The 27847-nt window shown below is 43.9% G+C and overlaps 1 protein-coding gene across 4 annotated transcripts in view; it reads left to right on the top strand.

Annotated features, from left to right (window-relative positions):
* MCU (mitochondrial calcium uniporter) overlaps window positions 1-27788 on the top strand; it is a 77545-nt gene extending 49757 nt beyond the window's left edge. For 3 of the 4 annotated variants that reach the window (XM_069018897.1, XM_069018901.1, XM_069018900.1), the window contains 7 exons: window positions 14662-14731; window positions 18670-18840; window positions 19333-19437; window positions 22185-22345; window positions 22829-23032; window positions 24573-24689; window positions 25826-27788. In XM_069018897.1, the coding sequence (XP_068874998.1) occupies window positions 14662-14731; window positions 18670-18840; window positions 19333-19437; window positions 22185-22345; window positions 22829-23032; window positions 24573-24689; window positions 25826-25942 (945 nt within the window). In that variant the 3' untranslated portion in view covers window positions 25943-27788. Of the gene's footprint in view, window positions 1-14661; window positions 14732-18669; window positions 18841-19332; window positions 19438-22184; window positions 22346-22828; window positions 23033-24572; window positions 24690-25821 lie in introns of all 4 variants that reach the window. The other variant, XM_069018898.1, reaches the window with a different exon arrangement.
* Window positions 27789-27847: the final 59 nt, after the last annotated feature.

Here is a 27847-nt window from a genome sequence, read left to right as displayed (position 1 = left end):
CCTCCATGCAAATTTGTGTGTGTTGGACAAAAGGTTTTCCTAGAAGGAGAAAACAGCTGCTTGAACTTGGCGGTTTGTGACTCACTGATGCCCTAACAATCAATTTAGGCACACTGACTTGCTAAATGATGTCTTACTGTTTGCTTAAGTGTTTAATTTGGGATCCTTGAAGGAATCACAAGGTGGAATAGATGGGAAAACACTCCCTTCATAGAATTTAGCCCCCGTCATGTGGTTTTTGAAAAGCTCCTTGTTCTGCCTAACTGTAGTGTTCCTTTGAAGTAGTCTGCTCCAAATGAACGTGAGGCACAGGAGCCTTTTTCAGGCAGCAGCACATGGCTGAACCTGCTGTATTTTCTCCTGGAACAGTAAACGTGGAAAGCAGCAGTTCCAAGTTGGAGCTGATAGGCTCCAATGCCCCTTGCTAGAATGTGCCATAGGCAGTCTCAGATCCTGGTGGTGTAAAAAGGGAGCAGGAAGGGTCTTGCATGGTTGGTGTTCAAGTACAGAAAACTGATTGTCTGCTTGGTTGGTACAGCTCCTGTGCTGCTCAGGTACCTCGGGGGTGGTTCCAGGATCAAGCTGTCCTGTTGTCCTTCACAGGTGACGTTGGATGTGGGATGCCAGGCAGGTTGGACTGCAGTTCCAGCTGCTTCTCTTGCCTGCCCCTGTTGTTCATGATAAAGTGAATATGGTGGCCCAAGCAGTGCCTGTTAAATCTTAGGACTGGCAGTGGTTGTTTTCTCTGGAGTCTCCCCTTGTCCTTCCCACTGAGGCTGAGTGTCTCTGTCAGAGGGAGAAGGTACCACATGTCAGCTAATGATTTGCTTAATAGCGTGGTTAAGCACCAGCGTAATCAAACCAGTGACAGAGTTAAAATTATCTCCTAATTAGACTGAGAATTAAAGAAATCCTGGCTTTTAGGAAGAGGAGGGAAGCAGGGAAGGAGTTTGCATTTAAATGCAATTCTAGGAAGGTTTGGGGCACCAAAAGAAGTTCGTGTCACCCCATTAAGGTGAGCCTGATGCTTGCGTGAGTTCCTTCTAGCCAGATCAGAATGAGCATTTTTAAGCTTCTTGTTGGGCTGTAAATAGCGTGGGGAAAGCTTACTGAAATCTGTTTGGGGCTGTGCAGGCTTTATTTCTGTTTTTCTTCGTAAATTTCATTTATACAAGGTCCATAGGTCCTTATTTTTCTTACCCAGCCACCACCTACACTAAGATGTGTCAGAGGTGTTGATGGTTCTGTGCAGGGCTGTTAAAGGGGAGTAGGGGGCAGTTTTACAGCCCCTCTCTGTAAACCTCCTGGTACCCAGGAGGGAACAAGGTGAGCCTCTACAAAACTGCAGGGGTCTGTGGCTTGGTAGCCTTGAGGTGGCTGCAAAGGAAATGTCCCCAGGGGCTCATGCAGCCAGTGCCAACTCCCTGGAAAAGAGCTGCCATGACTCCCATACAGGTGGATCAGCACCACAGCGTGAGATGGAATTGGCTTTGCACACTCATGGCGTTCAGGCAGCAGGGACAAGAGTGTTCTGATTTCCTGCTGGGATTTCTGCAGGGTGTTGAGGGTTTTAAACATCAGAGGAGCTGCCTCTGTCCAGGGAAATTAGGGATCCAACACTTGGGTAAGAGGAGTGACTTTTACAGGATGCTTTCCTAGAACTTGGGGTTTTTTTTGAGAAGCCAGGTATCTAATCCTCTTTAGGCAGGACTTCTGTCTGGAAGATGTAGAATTCCAAAAAAGGAGTTACGTATCAATCAGTAATAAATGTGCATGAGAAAGCTGCCTCTCCCGGGTGTCATCCCCTGAACTGCCACACCCTTTCCTGCAAACTTGCCAACGTGTTTCTCACCAGCCCACAAAACCTAAGGAGCGGTGGTTGCTCAGTGGTCTGGGACATAATGCTTCTGAATTTTTCAGTGTTCTGGAGGGTGGAGGTTTTGGTAATCCAGAGAGTCATGGTGTCAAATTCATGACACTTCATGTTTTACTGGACTTAAATCCATCTTCCCTGTCTACAGAAGGTGAGAAGAACAGCAGTTATTGCTGATCAGACTTATTACGGTGTCTGTTGGTCTGTCAGACTTGCTGCTGTGTTGTTAAACATACTGTACATATTAATAACAAATAATACCTGAGAAATAGAACAGGTTTCACAAATGCTTCCAAGCCAAGGACCATGCAGACTGTGTTCTAGACTGTAAAACTGTTAATGTGTCTCTGTTAACGTTAGGAAGTTGAAATACTGTGGTTTTTGAAGTACGTGGTGGCCCAGCCCCTTGGTGTAAGTAGGGGCTTGTGATAACTTGGTGATGACCTTGTTCAGAAAGGCTGGAATAGGCCAAGGTTTCCCCTTGCCCCTCTTTCCAAATACAGCATAACTTCATAAATACCTTGTTAGCATTTGCATGCTGAGAACCTCTCAGAAAAAAACTCCAGTGAACTTAAATTAATTCTGTTCCTCTTGCCTGGAGGCATATCAGAATGAATCTTTCTGGATTCCTAATGTGGAAAAGAAATTTATCCCCAGAGGAGAAGGGTGTGCCAGTCACCCACCAGCCAAGCGTGATTCCCAGGCTGTATTCAAACTCCTGCAGTTATAACTTTGCCTGAATTTTTTTTCCTGATTTATGGTGATATTCTTGAATTACAGGAACACAGTGTAGAGATGAGATTTTTGCCTTTTTAAACTGGCTTTGAAACACTCAAGTACCCTGTGCCTGCTGTGTGAAAGGGCAAGATAAAATTTGGGGAGGGGGGTGTTTGCTCTGTAACCTCCTCATTGGTGATGGTATGAGGTCATTGCAAATGTCACTGCCGAAAGAGTGCTTGTCTGTAGACAATCCATGTCTGGATGCCCTCTGGCTGAGGGGATTTGCTGGGCTCTTATATTCCTGAGCAAATACGATTGCAGCTGGTGCAGTATCCTGCAGTGCTGTAGCAAGGCTGTGACCTGTGTTCCTCCTGTTTCCCTGCTCTATGCCCATCTAGCTACTGCTTTCCCAGCTGTGCTTTGTGCGTGTTTTTAGTTTCCATTGTTGACTGTTTCCCCTCAGAAATTAGTGATCTTTGATGTTTAGTCTGAACTTGATGTAAGTGTTCCTGGTTTGCATGTCTGCAACAGTGGTCTGCTTTTCCACTGAGGATTTTTTTGCCTCCAGAGCTCTTTATGGATTCTCCTCGTATTTGTCTGGACAGCCACTTACACTGCTCCCAGCCAGCTATTTTAGTGCTTCCCTTAATGCTTTCTCAAGGGCTAATGTGTCTTCACTGCTCTGCTGGGAAAGCACGCAAGGTTTGGCTGTCCGGGTCGGTTCCAGAGCGTCATCAGGGCTCCTGCTCCCCAAAAGGATAAGCTGTTGGCTTGGAAGTGCCTGGACCTCATACCTAAGCTCATCACCTTGCTGCTTTGTCTCATTTTAGTAATAAGCTTTGTCTGTACTAAAAAAACCAAACAAACAAACAAAAAACCAACCCGTGGAAAGAGGGATCTGCCTTTGATGTCTCCTGAGAGCATTTGTAGATATGCAAGCTTTTAGCAGAGCCTGTTGGAAAGAATTGTGACAAGCAGCTGCAGCAGCTAGTTGTGGTTCACTTACAAGTTGTTTGGATCCAGTACCACCCATCAGCAAAGCAGCGTGAGCAGGGAGGGATGAAAGCAACTGATTGTCATGGAGGCCCAGCCCTGAACCACTCTTCCTTTTTGTCTGGCCCTTTCCAGTTTGTTGATAGGTATTTTGGGATGATTCTAAACTCCACGTCCCAGACTGCAGGGCTGTGATCCCAGCAGATTTCACAGGCTTAGAAAACCAGGCAGAGTCCTACCAGCATGGCAGCTGAGGAAACTTGTTCTCTCTGTTGTTTGTTCACCCAATACAGCCAAAATAATTTTTTATAAAAAGGAGGGAGAGGGACCTTTGTATGGGCACATAGTGACAGGCCAAGAGGGAATGGGTTCAAACTGCTGGAGGGCAGGGTTAGATGGGATGTTGGGAAGAAATCCTTCCCTGTGAGGGTGGGAGGCTCTGGCACAGGGTGCCTGGAGAAGCTGTGGCTGCCCCAGGTCTAGAAATGTTCAAGGCCAGTCTGGATGGAGCTTGGAGCAGCCTGGTGTACTGGAGGGTGTCCCTACCCATAGGAGGGAGTCAGAATGAGATGGGCTTTAAAGTCCCTTCCAACCCAAACCAGTCTGGGATTCTATGATTCTCTCTGGCCTCTTAAGGCTATCCCCATAGAGGAGCAGAAATCTGGGATTCACAGTTGAAAGAGCTTTAGGTGATAATTAGCATTGGATCAAAGGAAAAGTCCTGGTTCCCAGGGCTATTTAGTGCAGTGAGAAAGCATTAAAAAGGTTCTTGGAAAGAAAGTATGGGGAGTATGTGATTCTGTGTGAGCTGAGCCAGCCTCCTCAGTTGGATTGAAAGCATATGTTTTGAAGTATGTTTCAAAGTCCTTACCTTGATGCCTGTCGTTTCATGGCTTCTCCACAGAGGCTTTTTTGCTCTTTTTTTCGTGTATATTCAATTTTCCAGAGAAGAATGGTTCAATTTTCATTAACTAACTGAGGCTGTCAATGAAAATACAAACTGTAAAGGTGTCTCTGACAGCTTGTATAATTCAGAGCCAAATTGTAAATTGCCTTCTTCTAGACCACTGAACACCTATCACAGTATATTAAACCCAGTTTAATTGATTTGGAAAAGCTTTAAGGAAGTGATCAAGCCAAAGATCTGTTACTTTCCATTCCAAACCCCTCTCTTCTAGGATAATCTCTTTTCCCAGGACTGTTCATTCTTAAATGGCCTTAATGACTAGAAAAGTGATCACTTTCCTAGTAATTTTTTTCTAGTGGTTCATTTCCAAGCCTTCTTAATCTCTAAATATGAGTTATACCTCAGCCTTCACATAGGAAAGAAGTGTGAACTGCAAACACTTTTTGCAACATGTATATTTCTGATGTGTGGTTTGCAGCTTTTAATTGGGCAAACAGGTCAAATCGGCCTTTTGAGACAGGCTGTTGAAAATGGATTTGTTTTGTGTTGGATCCTCCTTGTGTCTCATTCTTTGGATGGAGGTGCAACAGTTTCTAAGGGGGAAAAAACCTGTAGGTAGAGGTGTAAATGCAGTATTATTATATGTTCTGTGTTTTTAAAACAAAGTAAAAATACTTGAGCTGAAAAAATTTGAAAAATTACGATTAAATCCTACTAAAACAAGCCTTGTGATCTGGGGGACAGAAAATTTATAGAAAACAGTATTTTTAAACAAAGAGGTGGAATTAAATGTTTGGATAGTCCTGGTTTATCACACATCCTGGCAGTGGTTAACTTGATAAGTTAGGGAAAGTCTTAGCTCTGTTTTTCTTAAAGATTCTTAAGTGATTTTAGCTTGGATACCTCGACTTAATCATTATATAAACTGAAGGTGGGTTTGTGTGTAATGCATGTCTATAAACCCAGTTTTGACTGGTTTTGCCAAGCCAGAGGAGGGAGGTTCGGGAAGGGACAGAGTGGACTGGTGCTGAAGGTGGCCTGGCCACATGGGCACTGTGGTGGCACCTAAAGGGGAGCAGCCCTTCCCGAGGGCATCCAGCCTCTTGTCCCCACAGGCTCAGCCCAAAGGAGTGACGGATATGACTGAGCTTTGAGGGTGGCACTGGCTGTGAGTGAAGCCATCCACTTCAGTTTATAGCTTTCCTAAAACTTCATCTGTTTGTGCCTCTGTTGTGCTTTCATGCATTTGAGCATAATTACACTGAGTGTTGTAGCACAGCAATGCTGTGCAGGAGGTGCTCAAATGAATAGCTCTGAGCTGTTAGGAGATGCTGTTGCAGTCATTCCCTTTGTCAGTGGTCAGTTAAATGAAAACCTTTTGATCTCTGGGCTTCCTGCTTATCTTGCCAGAGATGACCGATGATGAAGCAGTGAATGTTCCAGTCAGCCCCACTTGCTGCCAAGGCTGGGGTCTGGGGAGCAGTCCCACAGGTGATAAAAGCTTCTCTTCCAGAGGAGCGAGGAGCAAGTTTGTGTTTCTGAAGCCATGCACAGAATGCTGCAGCATACCCTATGGCTGCTGCTTGTGCTCTATGGAAGGGGTCAACCCCACTTTCCTGTGGTTAGGGGGATGAAGCACCCTGTTGTGAGGAAAGGCTGGGAGAATTGGGATTGTTCAGCCTGGGGAAGAAGAGTTTTGGGGTAACCTAATTGTGGCTTTCCAGTATGTGGAGGGAACCTACAAAAAGAGAGACTATTTAGAGGGGAGAATGGCTTTAAACTGCCAGAGGGCAGGGTTAGATGGGATGTTGGGAAGAAATTCATCCCTGTGAGGGTGAGGAGGCCCTGGCACAGGGTGTCCAGAGAAGCTGTGGCTGCCCCTGGATCCCTGGCAGTGTCCAAGGCCAGGCTGGGCTGCACAGGGCTTGGAGCAGCCTGATCTACTGGAAGGTGTCCCTGCCCATGGGAAGAGGGGGTGGAACAAGATGATCTTTAAGGTCCCTTCAAGCCCAAACCATTCCAGGATTCTATGATTCTATGATCTCCTCTTGCAAATAGACCAGGTGAGATGAGCTGAGAAAGGCTGAACCAGGAAACCTTCAGAACTGAATTTAACACACTATTTAAGCGTCAGGTTCAAAATTAACGTGTTTGTGTGCTTCCTGCACATTATTAGTTTGTCAATAAAGATCTGCCTCTGCAGAGCACTGTGCTTTAATTTCTGCCAAGTTGCCTCTCCAGGCACGTACCTATGGCACACAGGAGGTGAGCGTTGCACCATCTTCTCTTTCAGGGCACAGGAGGGAGGCTATCCTGCAAAATAAGTAAAAGTACATCATTAACCAAAGGATATTAAACATTAACATTATAGGGATATTAAGTTTGCATGTAAGCATCCTTGATCTGTGGTCTGGTGGCACAATGAAATGGAGTTCTCTAACGGCTTTAAAGCATTCATATATTTTTGTTGGAATCTTTTTCGTTTCCTTCTGTTGCTCTGCTCTTGCCAGGGAACATAAGGGATTTAGAAGCCAGAGTTGCACAGTAACAATCCTTATGGCAGGTAGTGTATCCAGGGGGGGAAATGTCAGGCATCCACCCTTAATCAACTGGAAGATTCTTCCAGAGCTCCATGAGATGTATGTGGGACTAGCAAAAGGATTGATTTTTACTGTACTAATCACACCTGGTACTGAACTGCTGCAAACTGAACATAGAAAGCAGGGAAGAATGCCAAGCTGAGTGTTCTACACTTTGGTATTTCTTCCAGAAAAAAACTGACCAATGTTAATTGGCTGCAGGTATTTGTAGCCAAACCTGCAATATTCTGCTTAGGACCCAAACTTGTGAAACTGAGAGTATATACAAAGCTTGTCTGGCACTTCTGGGCAACACTTAAACTTCCCTGCTTAAGTGCCTCATAAAGGATTAAATCCTAAAGCGAGTTTGGTCTCTAGGCTCACCCTGTAAGGCTCGTAATCCAAGAGAAGGAATTGCTTTTTGTCTTTCAGGGGTTGGACTGCCTGGATGTGACTGTGTGGGTACAGCCTCTTGCTGTCTGAGAGTACTTACCTTTCTGTTCCACCACTTTTTGGACCAAACCCAGGTGTAAGGTTAGCCAGAGAGATGAGATTTTTTTTTTTGTGTTGTGCTTTCCTGCAGGGAATTGATGGTGTAGGACTACTACAGTAGTGGGATGTGCTGGGCTGCTGTGGCTTGCAGGATGTTGCACCTCTCAGTATTTCAGAGCATGCAGATCCTCCCAAGCTGTGCATGTGCTGGCACCAACTCTGAGGTCTGCAAGATCCTGCTGTGTCTTTTCAAGAGCTGAAAGTGAGGTTCCCTCATTTCTGAGTTTATTTCCCTGGAAAACCAGTGCGAGTTGGCTGCTCCCCAGCATGCACCGAGGCAGAAGGAACTTCCTTGCACTTGCAGGAATCTCACTTCATAACTCTGCTTATAGTTTCATTCTTGGTGCTGGAAGTGCAGGGGTGTGTCAGTGAGGTGCTGTTTCCTCACTGGGAAGCTTTTTGCAGTAGGAGAACAGGGGCAAGAGCTCTCATTTTAAATTGTTTCTAACAGAGACTGAAAGAGTTGCCTGATGGGGTTTGTAAGTGCTAGAGGAAGAAAATCAAACAAGAAACCAAACAACAAAACAACAGCTAAGCTGCCCTGGAGAAATCACTGAGGGGAATCCATCTGATGCCTTCTCTGTTAGTTACGCAGTTTTCAGCTGTGAGTGGCTGAGAGAGAGAAAATCCCTGAAATTTGTGAGCTCAGAATTCACTGAATTCTTCAAACTTTTTTTTAAACAGTGGTTGACAGCCCCCTTAATTTGGGTAAGAGAGTTATAAACCTTTTCAGTAAGACTCAAGTGATGAATCTGGAAATTAGGGAAAGGAATTTAGTTCTCAGGTTTCAAAGCTGACACAGGTTTAAATGCATCCTAGTGTTTTCTTTGGGTTCTATGTTTCAAGCCTTCAGGATTCAAAGGAATTAAAATTCTCAGCTTTTTCCCCCTCGCTCGTAACCATGAGGATTGTATTAAATAAGTGGAATCCAAACCATCCTACTCCAGTAAAGGAAAAATACTTTCATAGTGAAACTGTGATCTGGCATCACAAACTGTCGGGGAGATGTTCCAGCCCTGCTTTGTGTTGCCTGCCAGAAGTAGGGAGGACTGTGTGAAGGTTGGATGAGAGGGAGCGTGGGGGTCTGGTGTACCCTGCCTATCGTCTGTCTTCAGTTAGGAATAGGGTAATTCTCTGCAAGTTGTTGATACTTGCAATAAAATTAAGAATACAGACTGAGAGAAGGTTTTGGTTTGGGGTTTTGATTTGGTTTTCAGTTGGGGGGGAAGTGATGTGGATGGTGGCAAGGGAAGCACCTGTTAAAAGCGATTGATTCTGCTTGACTGATGTGCTTAACATGTCAGCTCAACTTTTTTCCCTTTTATTTCCTCCTCTTCCCTCTCTTGTCTCTCGGAGGCTCAATCAAAGCCATCAAATGCAGTGGTGTTCCTGCTGCAACTCCTTGTATCAGTATCCCCAGAGCAGCAGTAATGCCTGGGAGAAAGGCACAATGAAGGATGAGGAACAGTTACTTCATCCCTGCTTTTTCCCTTTTCTGCAGAGAACTAATCTCCTTCCTCCTACCCCCTCCTCTTCCTGGAAACTGTGGATTACCTGCTTCTTTTTAGGCAGATGGGCAAAGGAAGCAGGATGGAGAAGGGAGTATTTATAGTTCACCTCCTGTTTATGTTCCCTTCCTAGCAGATGTGATGGAGCTTTGTACTAATGCTGGAAGAAGAGCAAATTCAGGCAGGAATGAGAACTGAGGCAAATGAAGATCATTTGCTAATGTGTAGGTTATACAAAGTTCTCTGGAGTATATGGCTTGTGGCTATCACTGCAAGGGCACAGCTCTTGGGTACAGAGGCTTCCCCCCCTGCATTCCCTCTCCAGCCAAATCCCTGGGGGTTTGCATGGAGGCAGTGGGAGCAGTACCCTTGTGGGAGCAAGGGGTGTTTTATCACATCCCAGACTCCCAAACAGCAGCCCACTGTATGCCTTAAGGGCAATACTACATAGTTGTGGTGGCTATGTGAATATATCCAGAGGCCGTAGCAAGAAGCTGGAGAAGTCCTTCCATACAGGGTTGCAAATCCCTGGTAAAGTTTGGCTCAATTTCAAAGGATGATTGAGATTTTTTTTTTTTTGTCTCAAAGAGATATTCTGGGAGTGGGCAGCGATGTCCAGGTACCTCAGAAAGAAAAGAAAAGAAGGGGGTGAGAGATGCAGGCAGACATCTCCATGGGTCTGTTTTGGTCCCTTTGGAGATGTCTGAGGAAGGCGGGGAGGATGCTGAGGGGGAATTAGCGGGAATTAGCTGAAGTTGGCAGGGCAGTGCCTGGGCGCTGGCAGCAGCTGGCTCCCTCATAAGGCGCCGCCATCTTGCCCTCGTCACGCCACTGCCCTCAGAGAGGAGTGAGGGGCTGCTGTGGCTGGGAGGGTCCTGTGAGTGCCCAGAGCCCCACGCTGGCTCATTTCTGAAGGGTTTTCTTAGCAGACTGGTTTCATGGTCACTGGATGGGTTGCCTGGGACTGGGAGGAGTGTCTGGTGCTGAGGGGTCTCTGAAGGCTGTGTGGGCTGCCTGGGGCTGAGGGGTATCTCTGATATTTGTGGGGCCTCTCAGGAGGCTGAGAGGTGTCTGGGGTTGAAGGGTCTCTGATCTCTGTGAGGTATTTGGGGCTGAGGGGTCTCTGGGTAGGGTACCCAGGGGATGAGGGGTCTCAGCGTGTACTGCCTGGGTCTAAGGGGTCTCTGAGCAGAGTTTGATCCTGGATAAAGGGTTGGGTTGGGGGGAAGTGTTCATTTCAACCTGTGTCTTGATATTATCTGCTTTAATTGGCAGTAAGTCAACTTTTCCCTTAGTCCATTCTGTTAAGCCAGTGGGGAGTGGTGACTGATCTCCCTGCCTTTATACTTTTATCCTGTATCCTCCTATCCTGTTCCCAAGGAGTGAGGGAGCAGCTGGCTGGGCAGCTGGCCCCAGTCAATCCACCACAGCTAAATGTACTTAAATCAAGTTAGAGCTTATGTGCTGGTGCAAAAACACTGGCTCTGTTGGGAAGTCACACATCACATCCCTTGGACAGCAGGTTTCTGGTCAGGGCATGGTTTTGCCTTGAGTCTCCTTTACTTTGCAGACAGCTGGTGTGAGGGGAAGGAAAAAGGGAGGACAGAAGGGGACTTGGTAATTGAGGATCAAAGTGCTGTTTAGGAGAGACTAAATTATAACAGATTGAGTACAGGAGCAAAAGTGAGGGAAAGACGGATAAATGGAGCCCTTCAGCATGTTTGAGGTGGGTGGCTTGGGTTGCTGCGGCTGCTCGGGGAAGCTCACAGCAATTTTCATCACTGAGATTTCAGCCTGGAGGCTTTAGGATAACCACTTTTAGAGCCAGGACAGACATTCAGTGTTTCATGCAGTGAAAGTCAGGATAGAGAGGAAAATAACTATTGCTTGTTGGAAAAGGTGAGCTGGTTTGTATCAGACTTAAGGCAGCCTCCTTTAAAGGAGGCCCCTCATAATTTGTAAAATAGATGTTGCAGGGGACACTTGCAAATGTGTCTCTTAAATGCTTCACTTGTAGTAAGACATTTTTATGCAGAGAATGCTCTGTTTTCCACAAAACCTTTGCAGTTCTTGCTGCACTGGTACTCCAGGTAATGAGTTAGCAGCATGTTTTACTTGAGTTCTAGAGCAAGATGTTCGTTCACGTTTTTCATGCTTGGGGTGTTGTGTTTTTTTTTTTTCCCCGGACAACCTCTTTTCTGATTTTAATTAGGGTTTGGAGATTCAATCTCCTAAAGTTGTTAGCATTCCATCATTGATAATTACATACCTGGAGAACAGGAGTGCTCTCTCTTTTCCCATCAGAGAGCACTCACTGGTAGCTAAAAGGTTGATTTTTCCAGCAGGCCTTTGGTTAACTTTGTCCCCCATGTAGTACTGAGAAAGCCACATTAGGACTTACAGAAATCCTGTTACTTTTACCTTTGGGTTGTCTAATGTAGACCTGGACAAGGCTGGAGGAAGCATTAGTTTTAGATAGAGGACTGGGACTTTTTTCCTCTTGCTCCTTTAATCATTCTGGGAGTGCAGCTGCTGCATAACTCTGAGCCTCTTAACGTGCATCTTACTGCAGATAAGGCAGGAAATGAATGGACGTGGAAAGTGAATTCCTGTATGTGTTCTTGTGAGACCCAGAAAGTTATTCTAGTGCTTAAAGCTTCTCATTTCAGTGGTCCTGCTTTGGTGCTTTTCACACTCCCAAGCATTGCTTATTTTGGGAGAGGTGGAAGTCTGTCTCAACTGAAATTTGGATGCAGTTATTCCACACTTCATTGCTGAAAGAGGAGTGAGCTGTTGCCTGAGGGACAGATCTGGTCAGTAAAGCTTGAAAGGAGTTCCTCTCTCTGCCCTGCACTGCTCTGATCCCCAGCTTCAGCCTTCTGACATCTTTATGTAGGAAGCTGTTGAACTGCAGACATTGGATAACAGATTCAAATATTTCTCTCCATCTCAATTTTAAAACAACAGTCTCCCTTCAGGAATAAAAATGATGGATGACTCCTTAAACTCTTGCTAACCTTGGATGACATATTGTGATATTTCGGCCTCTGCTCAGTTTTGAGTTCATTTGTTCTTTTTTTTCCCTTCCTACCCAGTAGAGCCTGTTTCTGTAGATAAGGAATCGTAGCAGCAGCACGTATCGCACGGCACCGTTCAGAGCTGCAGGAGGGACAGATCTGTGTGTTCTAACAGCGTCTCTGCTGTCACATGTACTGGCAGCACACTGCTGGGGAGGGGGGTGTTAATGAACCAGGGGTTCGGCCCATATTGGGATGCAAGAATTGTCCAAGGGGTGAAGTCTGGGGGCACCTCAGCTTTTTGATGAGTCACCTAACATGCCGTTTTTTTCAACCTGTTTTGCCTTTTCCCTGTTCTTGTTGTATGAGTGCAGGAGGCTTCTGGAGCGAGCTTGTATCTGTCAGATACTCATAGCCTTAAGGTAAAGTCTTTGCATGTGCTACCTGGTGATATCTTCCAGTTACATGGTTATTTTGCAGTGGGATAGTGCTGGGTTTAGCGAGGTTTAGGATTTTCTGGGAACTGCGTTTTTGGGCTGCCGTTCACAGCTGGTAGAAAGGCCAGAGTCCTGCTGTGCAGTGTTTGAAAAATGGATGATTAATGTTGTGTAGAGGGGGGAGTGAAGCAGTAAAAACCTATCAGTGCTAGCTGTACTGTGGGATCAAGTAAAACAGGTCTATAAACAGTCTTTGGGGTAGTGCTCTCTGACTGAGGAGGGTTTGTGTCTCCCTGTGTGAATTCTGCCTGCTTGTTCTTGTATCTGATACTATTTTTAGAAGGATTAAAATTCCTCTCCTAGGGTAAAAATTGGTTCTGAAAATCGATTTGCATGTGGTACCACTTCTGATCCCTGAAGCTTCTGACTTTGTTAATAATAGTAATGCCAAGACAACAGAGCTGGATTTGTACAGGATGTGGGGCTGTAGCTGTGTTTAGTTTTCAGTCTAAAAACCTGTTTTTCTTCAGGTGGGAGGGGTAGCACATGGTGTCAGAGAGTCAAGAAGATTTGCTTATTTCACTTGCAAAAAGGCAAATTTGCCCTTTGGTTCCCAACACACAGGCAGTTTTTACATTACTTTTGCTGAAACACGCAACTTCCTGCTGAAGTTACAGCTGTTTAGTGCCCACTTCTTTTCCGCATGCTGACTGTCTGATTTGACCCTGGGAAGCTGAAAATGCACTCGAAAGGAGGCAAATTGAAAATGACTGATTTTCATTGTCAAAACTGATAGAAATGAAGTGTAAATACAGTAGATATCACAGTGAATTTCTAGAGCTGTCAGTGCAGTGGCCATCAGGGCCAAAGGTCCTGCTTTCAAGAAAGATTAGTAGAAACTATCCTTGATTTGGCTACCAGGCTTCAAAGGACAAGTGAAGTAGCAATTAAAGCCATTTTAAGTAGGTTATCAAAGGCAACGTCATGAAACACAGAGAATTGGACAATTTGGCAGAGAAATAATCAACAACCTAGGTTTTGTTTGCAAGCTTCATTAGAAATTTACTTAAGTCCTCCCTGTGAGATACCTTTATAGAAATATAGGTTTGGCAGCTGTATTTTAGCAATCAGCAAAGAAAGAGTATCCCAGACCATAGGAATGTCCAAATTGGACAACAGCTCTTGAAAAATCTGAGGCTAGCCACTGAAATATAAACCACCAGGGACAGGTGAGAGCTGGTGTGTTACACTTTATTCTGGTTTACAGTTGGGCTGTTTTTTTGCCAGAGTTGTAATCTCAGTGTTGGGGAAGGATTAGTGTATAACCAGTGTAATATAATCAAAAGATAAACTTTTAAATCAGTCTGATTCTAGATTTTCATGGGCAAATGGGTCTCTTGCTAAGTTTGCAGAACCTACAACCCATTCATGTGGTTTTTTTCTCATTGGGCTGTTGTAGTTTCTTATTTTTATAGCTCAGTATTGCAATTCTTGCTTTTTATGTTGGAACAATTTGTTCTTCTATGCACAGGCAGTTTTACTACTTTGTGTCTTGGAATTTGGCTTCCTTCTGTAAGGACATGAGAAAAGTAATGTTGGCATGGAAAACAACCAAAGAGAATGAACCTGTTCATCCACGACTCTGTAAACATCCCTCTTGGTTATGCAAAAACCTTCTTTTTTTTGCCCTTTAAAGACTTGTGCTTTAATATGATTTCTACTGTGTCTGTGTAGTAAGGTAAACTGATGGACCATGTGGCTTTAAAAATACATGTTACATGAAGGAAAACAAATCACAGCTGTTCTGTTATAGGCTCTCTGCTACGTGTGTGGAGAGTGAGGTGTGTAGAGGTGAACTTGGCTGAGGGGGGAAACCCTGTGGGGTGACAGATGGGAAGGGAAGAGGCTGTTCCTGACAGGTGCTCCTGGTTTGCGGCTGTCCCTGCTGCGGATCGAGGAAGTGCCTGGCACGGGGGAAGGGGCCGGCGGGAGGGACGGGATCAGGAGGTGGCCCTGGGGTGCGATCCTGCCAGACTCTGAACATTTGCCCTTTTTGCCGTGCCTGTGTTTTCCAGGTGCATCAGCGGCTGTCTCCTTGGCAGAGCGTGAGAGTGGTGTATTGCAGTACCGTAGTGCCCTCTGACGGTGAGTAACACGTGCACCAGCTCCCGCCTCACTTGGACTTCCCTAACTTACATTTCATTCCCTGCCCCCTTTTGTGGTTGAGGCTTTTTTGGCCGGGCAGCAATCCCGTTTGGAGCTTAAGGAAGCGACACAGAACAACGTCAAGAAGAATTAAGGCAATGGGCAACTTTTCTATGAACTGTCCTTACAAAACTGGACAGGCTTTATAAAGAAAGATGGAATTGCATGCAACTGTCCAAATCTTTTTGCCAGACTTCTTTCTGATGTAGCTGTGAGCCTGTATGATCCTTACCCTTCAAGGTACTGTCCTTCTTGAAGGAAGCGCCAGAGGCTGGAGCCAGGCTCTGTTCAGTGGTGCCAACCTCTAGGACACGAGGCAAAGGACAGAAACTGATGGACAGGAAATTCTCCCTGAACATGAGGAAGAACTTCTCCTGTGCACTGGAACAGATGGCCCAGAGAGGCTGTGGAGTCTCCCTCACTGAGGACAGATACTCCAGAACTGTCTGGACACAGTCTTGTGCCAGGTGCTCTGGGATGTCCCTGCTTGAGCAGGGAGGTGGCACCAGGACACCCGCTGTGGTCCTTTCAGCCTGACCCAGTCTGTGGTCCTGTGACTCTGCCTGCCCCCTTAACCTCATTTCTGTAACAAAAGTGCAGTTCATGTCAGCTATGTGCCAAAATGGTCAAAAGCATCATTTGCTGCAGTGAGTAAGTTGTGAAGCCAAGCGTCTCAAATCAAGCCACCAATGCAATGTTATTCCTTTATTTAAAATCCGGGACAGCTCAAACATTAAGCTTTTTTGATAAGGTTGTCAGAGCATAAAGCAAAAGGGTGCACTGGTGGAACTTTAAAAATCTTGGTGTGCCAGAATACAAAGAGGAAAGGAGCAGCTTTCAGCTCACTGCCTGCTTAACATCTGCATGCTGTGCACAAGGAGTGGATCACTTGTGCTAACAGACATGAGCACTGAGTGGATCCTTGGCTTGTTAATAAGACCTGAAAGCTAATAAATGAAGGGTTCCTGCTTCCACTGCCAGGATAACAAGTGTGCAAAGACAAAGAGAACATGACTGCTCTGGAGAGCTTACATGAAAACCTGGGGACTTAAACAGGTACAACTGTAGAGGATGTGCAAGGTTGAGAAGATAATGTCTGTGTGTGCCTGATTTGATTTTACCTCTCCTTGTGTTATGCTTGAATATTTCTCTCATTATTTCTTCCAATAACTTGACTTTTACCAGTAGCCAGTGTTCAACACTGACTTCTTCGGCCACACTTTCTTCTTTTACTATACTTTGTTTTGACCTCATGTGTTGCTCAACTTGATCTTAGGCAAAAATGGAAATCTTAAAAAAAACAAAACAAACAAAAAGAAAACATGACCTGTTGCTGGTGCACATATGATTGAGTCCAAACTTTGTGCTGCTTGGATGGAACTCATACCTCAAAGCAACCCCACGCTTAATATAGCATCTAAAGCTTTACAAATCCTCCATGGTCTTATTTAGCACCATTCCTGGCTAGGCTGTGGGTGTCTGTAAATGTAAGTGAAGCACACTTGTATAAAATTACTTTCTTTTACTTGTTCCATGCAATTAAATCTTGGCTTAAAATTTAGCTAGGGCAGATCAGCTGAAACCTTAGCTCTGTAACTAGTTGAGGTGCCAAATGCTTTGTCCACTTAGTAACTTGTGAAGTAGATACAGAAGACACACAGGGCTATGGGAGAGAAGAATGAGGCAGCCATATCACAGAGGGGCTTATTAATAACTTTTGCTGGAGTCGTCTGCTGCTGTCTGTTAGGTTTGTGCTATTGTGTCCTTCAGATTCCTTTTTTTTTTATTTGCCTCTGAGCTCTTCCTTCTTCAATGCAGTGAAAATCTGACCAGCATTACTTGTGTGGGAGGTGATGGGAGGATCAACCTGGAGTTATGGACTTTCCCCACCAGTGAATTAAGCTAGGAAATTACTTTTACAAGGAGTTTGTAAGGAAAGCATAAAGCAGCTGTGTTTCCAGACTTACTGACCCTGTCTTTTGAGGGGGAATAATTTGGCCTTTGATACTTCACCTAAGCTGAAAATCCTAGTGAAAGGCTTTGTTTGTGCTCCTAATGCTGATGACTCCTCAAGTGCAGCTGGTCCTGGTAGGCACTTCCTCCAGAGCTGGCAGTCCTGGAGCTCTGGCTGTGGTGCGGTACCAGTGGGGATGCATGGAAAAAGTGTCAATGCAAACACTGTTATCTCTTCTGCTCTGCAAAGAAATGGCCTCACTGCCTGTATTATCTAGGTAGCATTTTAAATTTAAAGAAAACCTGGTAGCTTTCATAATAGCTGCTGCTAAGGAGCTCTAAATTCTAACTGTCCAAATAAATTAACACTTTGCTTTATTTTTTTCCGGTAAATATCTGATTGTTGTCTCTGAATTCTGTGCTTCAAAATGCTAAAGCTACTAAAATCCTGTGAGCTGTCCGAGTCTTGAGAGTAGGCATTGATAGGTTTTCAAACACTGGGGCCTCTTAGGATGCTTTAGTCATTTTAGGTGTCCATACTTGGTTGCTTCCATCTAGTCTTTAAGGACTTGAAGGTAGCAATCCCTTGCAAGAGGGAAAAAGCCTTTTTATGCTTGATTCATTTCATGAAGGTGTGTGATAGTTGAGAATGAGAAGAGAATTCTTCTGGCTTTGTACAAGTGCACTTGGTACATCCTTTTAATATCCATGATCCTTTATTTTTGGAAAGGTGTGTTGCCCCAAGACTTCTCCTGCTAGTTCCCTTTGGTAGTTAAAATAATATTGTCTTCATTTTTACTTTTGTTGACTCTGACTGACTGGTTTTGATGTTAGCTGCTTAAAATGACTTAGCATGTCAATCCATGAGTTCAGTGAGTTTAAGGAGACAGGAGTTGACCGAAGCTGCAACAGGTGGGGATACTGAGGCAGATGAGTTGTGGGTGGGTGTGACTGCACCATCCTTGAGACACAGCAAATGCTCTGAGCAATAAAAAAACCTCGTATATTCTTACATAAGAAAGATACCTATAAAAGCAAGTCATTTTTAGGTGTGCTGTTATACCTTAGCAGCTACCTCACTTGAGGACAATTACAACGGTAATTCAGTAAAGGGCTTAGGGAATATGAACTTATAACTTCTCTTTTCTATGTATGGATGTCATGAAACACCAGGAGCAGGTTGTGGCAGTAAAATAATAACCAGCTTACAGTTCATACAGGTCACTACCATGGATTTTAGAATTACTGAAATCCTTAAGAATGCTTTCAGAAAAACTTCTGGCAGCTCCAAAGAAATTGAAAATCTTGTTTTATCTACACCTAAGTAGTGATGCCTGTCTGGAGAAGTACAAAGCATATCGATCCCATGAATTTTAGATGAAATGACCTTGAGGCCTAAACTTGGAGTGCTGCTTTCCTACAGCCTCATGCTCCTGACTGCTTTCTTTAAATGTCTTGCCTCAGGACAAGGAGGAGGAAACCAGAACTAAACAAGGATAAAAATATTTGAAGTTGGTCCTTCCTTGGTGTTTCCTAGTATACACAATCTGCCTTTGTCTCCTGAGCTATAAATCCTGATAAACAGCAGTGTTTTGTCTTCCATAGTCCAAAATGCTTTTATTCTCAAAACCTAACCAAAACATATTGTGCTACCACGTTATGGCTTTTAGATATTATGTTGCCTTTAGAATAAAGGTGACTGAGTTTAGTGTCAGTAATTTTTAAAAAGTACAGAAAATGACTGCCACGTTACTGGAGCGAGAGTCTTGGCTATACCTCCATTTTTCTTTGGCCATGTCTCTTAGTAACATCAAAAGTTTAGTCTGTTCTATTCAGATGACAATCAGGTTTGCCTCTTTCTCCATGGGACAAATGGAGATCTGTTATCTTTTAATGATCAGCTTGTATTTTTGTTGTCTCTGTAGAAGTGACGGTGGTTTACCAAAACGGGTTGCCTGTGATTTCTGTGAGTCTTCCATCGCGGCGCGAGCGCTGCCAGTTCACCCTGAAACCCATCTCAGACTCTGTTGGGGTGTTCTTGCAACAGCTGCGAGCAGAGGACAGAGGAATTGATCGGGTTGCAATCTACTCAGCAGGTACTCTTGTTTACAAACTAATTGATTTACTTGCTTGCCTGCTGTTTTCACCCGGCCTTTTGCTTTTGAAGTAAAAGTTTGCTGTGGTGTGAGTTCTTCGACTTTCCTGAAAAAGCAGAAGGTAGAAATGCCATTCCTAGAGTAACAATATTGTGTAGTCAGAGCTGCTGAGGAAATCAGTCCTAATGGAGATGTTTTCTGGTGAGTGCCCTACTATTTAGTAGGAAAGTTGCAAGCTATGCAACCTACATTAATGTTCAAATCAGTTTGTAAGGAATTGGGTGGAGAAGGTGGTACAAGCGAAACAGTATCCTGCTTTAGCAATGGAAACTCAGTCACGTTTCCACCTTTCCTTGTCCTGGCAAAAAGCATCATCTTTTGGAAAGAATGGAAGCCCAACAGCTGGATTTGGGATGGTGTTACAACTTAGCCATGGCATGTTCAAGTCCTTTGTTACTACTGCTTAATGCATCATCTGTGTTTTCCTTACAGATGGCACACGTGTGGCCTCCTCTACAGGCATTGACCTGCTTCTGCTGGATGACTTCAAACTGATCATTAATGATGTCACGTACCATGTCAGACCACCAAAGAGAGGTAAACCAGCCTGGTTCTGCTCAGCACTGGGAGTACACTTCGGTATTCAGCTCCCTGCTTCGTTGCAACATGCTTTATTAACTTGTTCAGGAGCATGAAGCGTTGTTTCTAAAGGGAAACCTTGTGGTTTCTAATCCTGCCCTTGGAGCCCAATTTAGAGATCTCCAAGTAATCAGAATAATTACTAATGAAAAGCAGATATTTCATTCTGTTCAAAGCTAGTGCCCCCCCCAGCCTCCAAGAGGAATAAACAAAGAAATATAATTCCTTTTAAATTCTAAGTTTTTCAAAATTATTTTTAATTACTGAAAAGTAATTTAATTTAACTCGTTCTGAGGGAATACAATATAAGATGGGAATTAGATTGAAACTTAGATTGTCTGGTTTGGAAGAATAAATTGTTGCTTCCCCTGAGAGCTAACATTGTTTCCATTTAAGTGTGGTACTTTGACAATTGCAGATAAACCTCAAAACCTTGTTAGCTACCAAACAGTGAAATAAAGGAGACTGTGCCCTTAGAAGGTTGTGTTATGAAGAATCAGCTAGGAAGGGAAGGGAAACCGACCTATTTTGAGTCAACAAGAAAATCCATTTCAATAATATTCTTTGGACGTGTGTGATTTTCAAGATGTGAAAACCTGCAAGAAGCTTTTGAGACACTTCAGTGTTACTGGTGGAGGCAGGACCTCGGTGTTTTTATCTGCCCTCTACTCTTTCTTCTGGGTAGCTTCATAGCCTTCATAAAACACCAGGTTCTTGCATGCCTGTAGTTGTGTCTGAGGATTTAAATAAAAGGGACAGCTTGGGAAATACTGTTCTGCTTGGTGCACAGATGGGGATTTTTATCTACTTTATTGTTCTGTTTTTCTGAAATTGGGAGTGCAGTACTCGGTGAGATGCTCTTTCTCTCCTAAATGTGGCGTAGACTGACCTCTGCTAGAGATGGTTTTTTCCCATCTCATTAAAAGCACCTTAACAGAAAGCTCTCCATTACGATTGGATATCTAAACCACTGGGTATCACACACACAAAAGTTACTCTGCTCTGTCACCCATTGTGTGCTGCTAAGTGAGCTCTGGGATCAGTTACAGGAAATTGTTTCCCAGGATGCACTTGCCAAGGAGATTTCTGTAGTTCATGCTAAAATGAATGTGCCTGCAAATAGGCACTGAGGTTAGTTCTGTCAAACTTTTTGGCTGTTGCTTTTCCATTTTTACAAGATCACCTTGTATATTTGAAAATGTAAACACCAGAATACTGTAGTTTTAAATAAGTACTTCTTGATGGTCACCTCAGTAGGAACATTTGGATTTTTCTTCCTAGGGGAGCAGGAGCCCTTTAACTAGAAGGAAATTGTGTATTTTGTGTGTCTTGGCACAGGCAACTGAGCCACTTTTTTTCCTTGAGCTGCTGGTGTTAAGCTGTCCATAGCTTTTTGAGTTGGTAAAATCATATTTTAATAACTTTAAGTACAAGCCCAAGGATGCTACAAAAATTAATTTATTTGGTTAATGTCAACATCTTTTGCTTTAATTTCAAACTTGTTTTTTTCCCTGTGTAGTGTAACACAATACAAGTAGTCGCAACTCCTTTATGAACTGGTATTCTCTAGGAATCCTTTTTGGTGTTTGAATGCAAAGATAAAGTTGTTTTTGAGTCATGGCCCTGTTCTTGTTTCTAAATACCAGAAGGGAGAAGTTCACTCCTTTGTAGGCAGCACAGCAGGGGGGTGTTACCCACAGAGTATTGGGAAACAATTCTTGGCACTGGCACTCAAAATGCTGCTGATGAGACTGTTGGGGGGTCCCTAACTGTGCTAGTTTGAAAACAAACCAGTGAGAGGCACCAAGTCAGAATAACAATTTAATGGAAATTAAAGAAAAGGAAAAGAAAGTAAAAGAAAACACTGACAGAGTCAAGATACAACCTGAGTCCCTGTTAGGCAGGGTGGTGGTAGCAGTCCTCTGAAGTGGTGATCCTGTAGTAGAAGGGGTCTGCTCTTCCTCAGAAAGTCCAGTGGTGGCTGTGTAGCTCCTGTCCTCTGGAAATCCAGTGGAAAGAGTGTCTCTGGTGCTCAGAGTCCCAGATTATATCCACGATGGGATGCTTGGTTCCTCCCTCTGGGTGGAGCATCTCACAATGGGGTACTGAGTCATGAGGCCAGGTGTTGATTAGGCTCGTTAACAGAAGATGGTCCGGAGGGAGTTATCTCTGAGTCATGCAGCAGGACAATGATGGGCCATTAACAGAAAGATAGTCTGGGGGGAGGAGGCAAGGAAACACTGCCCCACCTGATTTCCACTGCTCATGAGGATGGTAATGGAATACACCTCAACCCAGGACACTAACCCATGATGTTCAGTTGCCACCACCAATAACTCTGGTTGCTGGTGGTCTGTAGTCTGAATTCTGTCTGTGTCTTGACAGCTGGTGTGATGGACTATAGCTAGTTTAGTTCATTTCTCTTGTATATAAATATGATTCAGAAGCAGCTGTTGATATCTGGCCAGCTTTATAGGACATCTTTCTTTTCCTTGTTCTTAGCAAATTTTAGGAATATCCAGTAATAAAGCCTGGTCTTCTTTTAAGGGACTTGTATTGTCTTAGAGTTCTGGAGCTCTTCCAAAGACTTCTTTGTTGAAAAGACAGTTCTGTTTGTTTCCGGTGCAGACTAATAGCGGTTTTCCAAGGGCGTATGAGAAGCCCTGTGGGTACAGGTGTATAAAGCAGCCTCTGTTTTTTCCTAGAGCTCTTAAGCCATGAAAATGCCACGACGCTGAATGATGTGAAGACATTGGTTCAGCAGTTGTACACAGCCTTGAGCATCGAGGAGCACCAGCTGAACAAGGAGAAGGAGCTGATAGGGAGACTAGAGGAACTGAAGGAGCAACTAGCACCTCTAGAAAAAGTAAGGAGTTTCTCAGTGTGTCGTATTTATCCTCCAAATGCAGCCTGAATGTATTTCCAAGTTGTAATTGGGTCCCTGGCATGCTTCAAATAGTTTTAAGATCACTGAACCAAGTGTTTACCAAACCATGTTTGCTTCTGGTTTCAGTGGAAATATTTTGTTTCCTTGCTTTAAGTAATCAGAAGTGAGCTGGCTAGTAAATAAAGACTGGTGCTAGTGCAACAGAACATCTCTGAACACAGAGAAGTAAATACTTTCCTGAGGCATTCAGAGCATGCTTGGAGTAAATATAGGTGACAAGATACTGATGGAAAAGAGGTTTAGGTTTGTTTGTATAATCATCATGCATAATCAAATCATGTTTCAATCCACTTCATGTTACTATTAATATAAGGGACTATTTTTACAACATTATTACCTCTTAACAATATTAACATAATGACTTCTGAGACTGCAAGGTGTGTGTGTTTCTGCCTTCTGCAGGTAAGGATGGAACTCAGCAGGAAAGCAGAGAAGAGGACAACCTTTGTGTTGTGGGGAGGCCTGGCCTACATGGCCACTCAGTTTGGGATTCTGGCCCGCCTCACCTGGTGGGAATATTCTTGGGACATTATGGAACCAGTCACCTATTTCATCACCTATGGTAGTGCCATGGCAATGTATGCTTATTTCGTAATGACCCGCCAGGTAGGACTTGTTGTGCTGATATTGACACTTCACTAGAAGACTTTCTCTGGCCTCTGCTCCCTAGAAAAATAGCAAAGTTGTGCCTGTTAGAATCTGCTTTGCCCCTTCCTTATCCTGTTGGAACCCAGATGCCACTTGATTAATTTGTGCTGGCCAGGGAGGTGTTGTGTGGCTGTGGGGTATTCTGGTGGTGGTCCTGGCTGGTTGTCTTACCAGAAATGCTTTTCTGTGTTTGGTGACTGACTGCTGTAGCCAAACAGATTCCTGTGCTGGCAGATACGGTCAGTACAGACAGGTATGGCTGCATGAGGTACCTTCTGAGCTTCAAGGAAACCCACCCCTGTCACATGCCCGTGTTGGCCTTTTTAAAGAGACCAAAGATCAGGCATCTTGTTGGAAATGCTTTTGTTTAGGCCTTCCACAGATCTGGCCTCCTGTCCAGATGAAGAATCTGTCTCTGGATCCTTGTAATTGTGAGAGATTCTCTACAGGTTTTCTAGTACAGGGTTTGTCTCACCACTTCCTAACCCCACCTAAATAAAGAGGAAGGGAGGGCTCAAAGTGTCCCTACTGTCACAAGACCATCAGAACAGGTGCTGCAGGTGTTCCAGCATGGTGTCCCAGGGGTCTGTCAGCTGCATCATTTCAGGGGTGGTGTTTATAGCTTTTTTCCCTCCTTTTCTCCCCACAAACTTGTCAGTACAAAATACATTAATTCTTGTTCTTTCTGCATGGAAGGATTCACACCCTGGGGACAGGAGTAAGGTGATAGTAACTCACTGCTGGAGGGTAACAAATGGGTAGAGAAGCAAATGTCTGACTTGCTGGGTCTGGCTGGGATGGAGTTAATGTTCTTCAGAGCAGTTGGTGTGTGCAGTGTTTGGCCTTTGTGACCAAGACAGCCTTGATAACATATGAGTGCTTTTGCTGTTGCTGAGCAGTGCTGGTACAGCATCAAGGCCACCTCTGGATTTTGTTCTTCCCTGGTCTGCCCCCTCCTAACCCCCCACTTCCCACCTCTGGCAATAGAATGGGGGTGGGTGAGGTGCTGTGAGGGAACACATCTGGGACACCTGCCCTGAACTGACCAAACTGATATTCCATACCATATAATGTCACCTTCTGTAATAAATTGTGAGGGAGTTTCTCCAAAGCAGCTGTTGCTCAGAGTCTGGCTGAGCATTGGTCTGCTGGCAGGAGGTGGTGAGTGATTGCTTTTGCATTACTCTTATGTTGTTGTGGGGTTTTTTCCCTCAGTTATTAAACTGTCTTTAACTTTACAGTATTGTTTTTCTTGTTGTTTTCCTACCTTTGGATTCTCTTCTCTCTCTTATCGAGCTGTGGGGCAGTGAGTGACTGGGTGGGGGTTTAGCTGCTGGCAGGGATCACCCACCACTGTGTGAGCTTGGACCAGGCTTGTGCCTTCTGTCAGAAACTGGTCATTCTCCCAAACACACCTGAGACATACTGTGCTGTGGCATCTTGTGTTGCCTCCCTGCTGTAGCTTTATTCCTATTTTCTCTCCTTTTTCTCTCTTCAGGAATATGTTTATCCAGATGCTAGAGACAGACAGTACTTACTATTTTTCCATAAAGGAGCCAAAAAGACACGATTTGACCTAGAGAAATACAATCAACTCAAGGATGCAATTGCTCAGGTAACAAGAATTTTTCCAGAAACAAGATAAAGAAATTACTGCTTGCTAGCTCTTCAATACTATTAATAGACACACCTCAAGCAAGAATGAATGTATTTTAAGTTTTCAGCCCATTTTCTTGTCACAGCCCCACTGCAATCACTGATTTGGCTTTGATATTCCCAGGAACAGAATAGAACTGCTGGATGTGTAAATCAACGTGAAACCTGTATCAATTTTTAAGGGCCTTTCAGACACTGCTAGCAAGTCTTAAGTTGCTTCAGATGCTTTATGCCTCAGAGGAGTCTAATTCAAGATTTCTTTTTTCCTCAGCTCCTACACACCAGATGGATTTAGTGAGGAATAAAGACTTGCATCCATTCAGTTCAGGTCTTCCTGACATAGCACTTCAGTGCAGTCCTGGAAAAAAATGTTCAGAAAATGTGGCTGTATTGTTAAAGTCAGTGGGGGCAGATTTCTCAGACTCTGGAGACAGACGCTTTTGACAGATTATCCACGTTGTGGGATCTGTTCAGCAAAGGACTCTGATAGAGATACTTCCTCGTGTTTCTCAGAGCCTTATTGCAGAAGGATGGTGTGAGCAGAAGAAGCAGAGTTACCACATTGTTTTTCGCTGCTCTCTATCATCCTTTATTCCCAGGCTCTAGAAATGACAGTGTAAGATATCCAGGGCAAGACGAGTTCTACCCCTGCCTTGGAGAAGGAACTGTGTAAGGAAGGAGCCATAGGTCTTTCTGTGGTTTTTTATGCCATGTTGAATACAGATGCCATTGGATGGCCCTATTCCCCTGAAGCTTTTCTTCTAGAATCAACCATCCCTAATAATCTAGTTGGGATGTTGCTTTGTGTTGGCTTTTTATTTTTTTTTAATATTCCAGTGAGTTTGCAGGAATCCAAATCTTCCCTACCAAATTCCTTTAAGTGGCTGCATGCAGGCAAGTTCAGAGAAATACAGCTGAGAATGGTTTTCCCGAGTATGAGCCTGCAACTTTGTTTTACTCTTTGGAAAATTTCCTGCAGGACAGGGAGAAAATAAGGAAATGTGGGAAAGCTTTCCTTTCTCTAAAGGAAAATGGTATTGGGGGAAGTTGTTTTGGGAGCTTGTGCTTTATAACATGCCTTTTACTTTTAGGCAGAATTGGACCTTAAGAGGCTTCGAGACCCACTGCAAGTTCATCTGCCCATCCAGCAAATTTCTGAAAAGGACTGATCAGCAAAGAAGCTCTGAACCCCAGCAAAAAACCTGTTCATAGCTCTTGCCTTTTTTAATTAAAGCATTGCAGGTGGAAGCTGGGACGTGGTGTGGGGGGTGGAGGGTTTTTACCTTAAATCAAGACAAAGGACTGTGAAGGGGGGAAATCTCTCAAATCTGAAGATGGGACATTGTGGAATGTTAGTTCTGAAAAGGGCTTGGCAAATAGTCATATTTTAAAAACTTTCAGAATGGTGATTGTGTACAAATACAGGATTGGGGGGGTTCATGAAAAGAATGTAGTGCTGGGGTGTAGGGGTGTCTTCTTCCAGCTTTGCAGGGTCTGCCTCTTGAAAAGACACCAGCAGCCTGCTTAGCTTTTTAAATTTTCCTTTACCTGATTCTGATCTCTCTTTCTCTCTCTCAAAAAACAACAAAAGGAGAAAAAAAAAAAAGAACAAAGAATCCAAGCCACCTGGAGCTCTGGCTGGTGATCAGAACTTGCACTCCACCACCATTAACACGCACACTTCTGGTCAGACCCTGGTCTCTTTTATAAAGTTACTACAAGACTGCTTTCTACTGGAAAACCGTGAGCTTCCCCTTCCCAGCTCATCCCCTGTGCTCCACTGACTTCCTCCTTTGCTTATTTGTAGCACAGATTGGTTGTAGCCAAGTGAGAGAAGGAATGAGTTTTCTTCCGGACATTTGATAATCAATATTTTGGATTATTCCATAATAACTATGTAAACTTTGTGTCCCAATGCCCTTGAGCTCCTTCTAGAAATCCATGGCAGCATTGCATGAGCGGTTTTTTATATTCAGTCTTAAGGGAGGGAGGTTCCCCTCTTCCTGCCCCAAATCTGATAGCCACCTGGACTATGGAATTATGAAGGCTTAAAGGATTACAGAACTGTTGCTGGAATCATGACTCCTGCTTTTAAGTAACAGTTTTGGAACATGGGATATAATGAAACTTGGTATTCAACTGTTTGTGTAATGGGATAGAAGGTTTCACATATCATCAAAGCATTTCCCTTGCCCGGAGGCTTTTTGGGAGCCTGGGGATCTTACAGTGCAAGACACAGAACTGCTTTGGTTCTGTAGCACTTTCCCCTGCTTAAGGTAGCTTTAAGTGAACTTGGTGTCCACAGGTCAGAATTTCTTAGGAGTGGCTAATGAAATCTCTTGTTCTTAGCTAAAAAGAAATAAAGGAAGGAAGGTCAACCCATTACCCTCTCTCCTAGGCAAGGCTGGCTGCTTTCTAAGCAGATAAAACATCTCTTCACTCAAAGCAGGTCAGTCTGGTTCAGCACCCTGCTGATAAATGCTGTGGAGACAGGATGAAGGTGGGAGAAGGACACTAAGCTTTACATACCGAAAGGCTGGCTGCTTTTTTTTTTGATGTTTCACTACTACTCCTCACTGTGTCATGGAAAGAGGCTTCTGTTTTTTTGGAGAAACCATGTTTTAAAAATACAGGAAAGAAAATAATTCAGTATTAACTAGACGCCAGGTGCCTTGCAGATGTGGAAACACAGCTGAGATTGCTGCCTCTTCTCACTCAGTGGCATGTTGGACCGAATGGGTGCATGTTTCTAGTTTTATTTTTTCCCTTCCCCTTTTCCTCTGTCTTTCCATTTAATTACATCGTGTGATTATTTTTTATCTGTTTTATCCTGTTTGTGTGATGAGTTTTAAAGGGAAAAAAAATGAACACAATCCTGTAGCTGAATCCTTGGTGTGTGTTTGGGATGAGGGAGGGAGCATGGAGAAAAGTCCTTCTTTAAAAAAAAAAAAAAGAACAAAAAATAACCTGAACATGTGTAAAATCCTGTATCATTTATGAAATATGTATAAAAGAGCAATGTACTTCTGGAACAATAAATAACTATTCAATTTTTGAATCAGTGCTCTTGAATAGTTTTGTTTTCCCTAGGTGAGAAAAGAATATTCCCTGTGTGGC

Source organism: Aphelocoma coerulescens, chromosome 6 (assembly GCF_041296385.1).
Source record: "Aphelocoma coerulescens isolate FSJ_1873_10779 chromosome 6, UR_Acoe_1.0, whole genome shotgun sequence".
Lineage (NCBI taxonomy): Eukaryota > Metazoa > Chordata > Aves > Passeriformes > Corvidae > Aphelocoma > Aphelocoma coerulescens.
The sequence above is the reverse complement of the archived record's forward strand: the minus strand, read 5'-3'. Positions and strand labels throughout refer to the sequence as shown.